The sequence below is a fragment of the Triticum aestivum genome, chromosome 4B, assembly GCF_018294505.1.
Source record: "Triticum aestivum cultivar Chinese Spring chromosome 4B, IWGSC CS RefSeq v2.1, whole genome shotgun sequence".
NCBI lineage: Eukaryota > Viridiplantae > Streptophyta > Magnoliopsida > Poales > Poaceae > Triticum > Triticum aestivum.
In genome coordinates this window covers 670,398,059-670,402,807 of record NC_057804.1, presented here as the reverse complement: position 1 = coordinate 670,402,807, position 4,749 = coordinate 670,398,059, and the positions used below count along the sequence as shown (strand labels likewise).

At 46.8% G+C, this 4,749-nt stretch overlaps 1 protein-coding gene across 1 annotated transcript; it reads left to right on the top strand.

Annotated features, from left to right (window-relative positions):
• The first annotated feature begins 794 nt into the window (after positions 1–794).
• On the top strand, positions 795–4,349 carry LOC123090451 (uncharacterized). The gene is made up of 9 exons (XM_044511745.1): positions 795–1,066; positions 1,667–1,797; positions 2,075–2,160; positions 2,255–2,299; positions 2,893–2,994; positions 3,091–3,142; positions 3,218–3,258; positions 3,426–3,470; positions 4,113–4,349. Coding segments are annotated over exons 1-9 (741 nt in total). The 5' UTR covers positions 795–1,064.
• Positions 4,350–4,749: the final 400 nt, after the last annotated feature.

The following is a 4,749-nucleotide window of genomic DNA, read 5'->3' as shown; positions in this document are numbered from 1 at the left end:
GAGTGAGTATCAACGAGGTGTCAGAGCATCTCCAGCCGTTCAGCCCCCCAAGGCACCCCCCCGGCGCTTTTTTGTCCCTTCCCCCGGCGCGAATTTGGCGCTGGGGGCGTTCTCGGCCCAGCCACGCTCCCAGCCTCCGGCCCCGAGACGCCCTGTATTTTTGAATCAGCAGTTCCCGCTACAAAAAAACGCCATAGTTCGGCGACCACTCGCCACAGCTCGGCGATCATCTCAGTTCGTCACATAGTTCGGCGTAGCAAAAAAAAGACGGAAGGACGAGTGCATCAAATGACGGCAGCGGCGATGTCCTCGGCGGCGCCGTCCCGTGTTTCTGCATCGGCTTCGGCGTCGGCGTCGTTGTCCGTGGCGTCCGCGGGCTGCCGGGCGTCGAGGTAGGCGACACATCGTAGCTGGGGCTCGCCGGCTGAGTCGACGTGTTGGTCGTGGCAGTTGGCGTGTCCGTCGGCAGGCCTTCCAGGATGAGGCCGCGCTCCCGCATGTACCACTCCTTGATCGGCCCGTCCATAGCCGACACCGCCGTCGTGTCCACTGCCATTAGGAAGGCCAAGTCGGTGTTCCTCTTCTTGGCGGCTACATTTGTCCGGAGTAGGTCGAGCTTGATCTGGCCGGTCGAAAAAATCGCCGACCAGCGCGCGTCTGATTTCGCCTCCCTCTCGACGGCGTGGTTCTTGGCGTCGGTGATGCACTGCTCGATGGACGCCTGCAGACGTTCGGCGTTAGGCGCGGCATCCTTTGCCGACTTGGCCTTCTTGTTGCCATCCGAGCGGCGAACTTGTACCACTGCAGTAAATCCAGGTGGAAATGGCCCTGAAACAAGTGATGAATTCGCTTGTGACCTTGGCAATGCTGATAGTCCAAGGATGGTTGATGGACACATAAAGCAAGGAACAGAAAATGATTCATTGTCCTCTACATCGAAGCAAGGTTCTGAGGGTGGAAACCGCAGGAGTGAAGTTAGACAAAGACAAAGGACATTCTCTGGTCCAGTTATGTAATCTGGTACCCGCAGTAGTTCACTCATTGAAAGAGGTTATATTATTGATATGTATGTTCGACAATTTCTTGTAACTTGTTACATTCTGTTTGATCTGTTACATATAAAAAACATAAGAAAGAAAATAAAGTCCACTTTAATCTGTTTACACTCTTACTATAGAACTGCTGTTTAGTTCTTCCAGATCAGCTTTCAAGTTTTTAGAGGTTCTGTTTATAAGTCATGATCAAATTTGTTTCGAAGAAGCATTTTAATAGATAGATGAAAGTTTTCATATCTGAGTATTCAGACACAGAACACAGTTCTCCTTTATATGTGGATTGTGGATAGAGTACGAGTGAAATCTAACTGTATATAAAGGTCATTATGGACTTCTTTGTTTAAACTTCCATGCCGATGACATCCTTGATGTTTTTTTGTAGCCCTAAAGTAATTATAAAAATAGTTATTTATTATAATGATATGTCCAATACTTGTCAGTGGAGTAAATGCAATCCTAATTATTCTGATATTTTTTTATTAGGATGGACAGTCTATAATAACTAATGCTTACTCTAAAAGAGCTCTTTCTTGAATCCAGTGTTCTACTCTATTAGAAGTTTGCATTAGCATACCAGTTTAAATTGCATTTGATTTTGTTCCTCTTCACAGGGATGCAGGAGCTCGGTCACCTAATAAACAAAAGAGTGACACGGGAAGAATCGATGATCTTAGTGGTCCGCTTTCACTTTCAACTCGTGCTTCTGCAAATAGTCTGTCTGCCCCTATTCGGTCTTCTGGAGGTAGGATAAAAGCATCCACTCTTCTAAGGCAACTGTGCACCACTTCTGTCAGTGTAGACTATAGACCTCCAGTCATGTTTAACATTAACTTAGCACATCAGCACAGCACACAGCATGCTTCAGCAAATACATAGCCTGCTTGTATCCAGTATTTTTGAGATAGGGGTACAACATTTACCATTCTTACACAAATGTCCACCACTTCTGTAAATGTATATAAAAAGACTTGGGAGTCGCACATTAAAAGGGCATGTAATTTTCTGTCTTTATTTCGCAGGATATGTGGGCTCCTTGGGAGTCAAGCCTAGGGTGGAAATAAAAGGCCGATTTTCCGTAACATCCGAAAATGTGGATCTGGCGAAGGTACGTTACCTGTTGAGCAACGCATACACTTCAATAGGTAGTGCTTATGAGCAAAACAAGACTTCAGTGAGAACTTAATAAAGTCTACTGACAGGTTCAGGAAATTCCAGTGTTCAAAATTTCACCTAAACCACAGGAGGTAAGAACTCAGGTCTCTACAATGAAAGATCAGCCAGTGTTGGTGCTTGGCCAGTGAAGGCTAAGTCAATGGTATGCTTTCATGTTGCGTGAAGTATCATTTGTGGAAAGAAAAAAACTTTCAACTAATTAAGATAATATATTGTTGCACTAAATTTTTTTTTCTGTGGGGTGATTTTTCCCCAAGCTCTCAAACAAAACAAAACAAGATTAGAGCAACTGAAATATTTTAAGTTTTGTGCAGTTATTTTTATGAAAGAGATGAAGGAGCGTGTTCTCTTTCTGATGTTATTTACTGTGTACCTTTGTACCCCTCGTTTAAGAATTTCCATAGTGCTGTTAAATTATTTCTGGATAAGATTTGTTATATTTTCTTTTAGAAACATCAACCGCATGGCATGATATCAAGCTAACGTTTACTATAATCTTGGATAAGTTGCACGCTAGAACTGAATTTTAAAGCATGCACGTTGAAATTGGCAGTTTTGACATATTCGATTATGTATGTTATTACTATTATTATATCAAAGATGTTTTCTAGATTTGTGGTGCATATCATTTCAGTTAATTGACCTGAATGCATCGGTTTTGCAGTCTAATAGTCATCATCGGAAGGAATTCCGTGACAGCTCAGTATCTGCATCAATTCTGATTCCCCATCTTGAAAACCTTGTACAGCAGACCACATTTCAGCAAGTATGGAAGAAGCTCTATATAATGCCCCTCAACACATGTGCATTACAAATATATTTACTGCTGTACAGTTGACCATTTTCCATTTCCTTTTCACAGGATATCATCACGAACCTAATGAGTAACTTGCAACAGAATGAGAAACCCAATGGTAATTAACTTCTACTGTAGCTGCTCAAAGTTTCAATTTCCCCTTTCTATGATTAATTTTTTTTACTTTCTCCAGGGCCGCAGACTAGAGATCAGACTATGGTGGGTGATACAGCGGTAAGCTTCTCTTTAGCTTAATATAAAAAAATTAAAATACAGAGTTCATCATTTTTATTTAATGAACATAATTGCTTTACAAGATGAGTTTGTTTATGTTCATTACAGTAGTATTGATACTATAGAGAATTCTTTGACTCCTAAGATTGTGTACATGCTTTTGGCAGGTTGAAACGGGCAGTGCTGAGAGAGAACGGAAACTACTTGCTAAAGTATTCGAATTACAGTCAAGGTAGGTTGATTTCTTGGCAGTTGATATTTGGAAGGGATAATCACATACTTCAATGTTCAATATGTTGAGGATCCAAGTTGTAATTTATGTTTGTCCCTTGCAAGATGATTTCTTTAACCGACGAGTTGATTGCATCAAAGCTGAAGCTGTTAGGTTGATCTCATACCGATCGAGCCCAACGGCTCGACGGGCCCCTTGGCCTGCACCCTGATCGGGGGCGCCCAACCCTCTTATGGGTGGTGGGCCCCTGTCACAGCGCTATATAAAGAGGTGGGGGAGCCGGCTGCACGCGGTACGAGGTTCACCGTGCGCCGCAACCCCCACCAATATCCCTGCCGATCTAGGGTTAGCGCACAAGCGACGGAAGCTCCACCACAGCCACTGCCTCCTCAGCGCCGCCACACACGCACACTCGCGCTCACGCCGTTGCCCCTCCACCATGGCCACTGGCGGCAGCTCATCGCACCTATCGTAAAGGTAAACCACTGCAAATCACCGATCAAATCTAGTCTAGTGATCCACGGCATCTGTTAATGGTATCAGACAAGGCTAGGATCTAGATTATTTTCGGTACAAAGAAATAACAGGAAAAAGATCCTCCCAAGAACCCTAGCTCTAACAGAGAAAGAGGGAAAAGAACTCCTCGTCAAAAAAGTTGTGCCGCCGCAAGGACACGCAGTTCCTCTCAATCCGGACGGGCATCGGCAAGCCGAGCCGTTTGGACGAAGAACACACCCTCACCGGGGCAAAGGGCACCACCAACGAGCCGTTTAACGGCGGCGCGTTCACCCTAGAGGTGCTCGCGCACGCCCGCAAAGGGGTCAGCGGGGGCGCCGCATCTGGAAACCGCCGTCGCTAGCGTGAAGGGGAGCAGAGGAGGCTCTGCTCGCGCTGCTCGCGTCTCTCTCGCGCTGCGGCGGTGGTGGATGGAAAGAAGAGAGGGAAGGGGAACGGCTCGCGCGGCGCAGTGGCCCTCGCCGCCGTCCACGGCGGCCGGAGTGGCCCATCAGGGGGCTGCCCTTTTTTCCTTGACGGAGACGGAAAAGAAGAGAAAGAAGAAGGGAAAGGGGAAAGGAAGAGAAGGTGGCCGGGCTCGCCCGGCGCGGTGGTGGACTCCGTCGCCGGCGGCCGGCATGGAGGCTCGCGCGGTGGCCGGACCAGCCAGAGAGAGCGCTGCGAGCGAGAGGATGAGCGGCGCGCGGGAGGAGAAAATGGACTAGGGTTCAGCCCCAGTCGACCAGCGCAGCTGGTTTTGATCC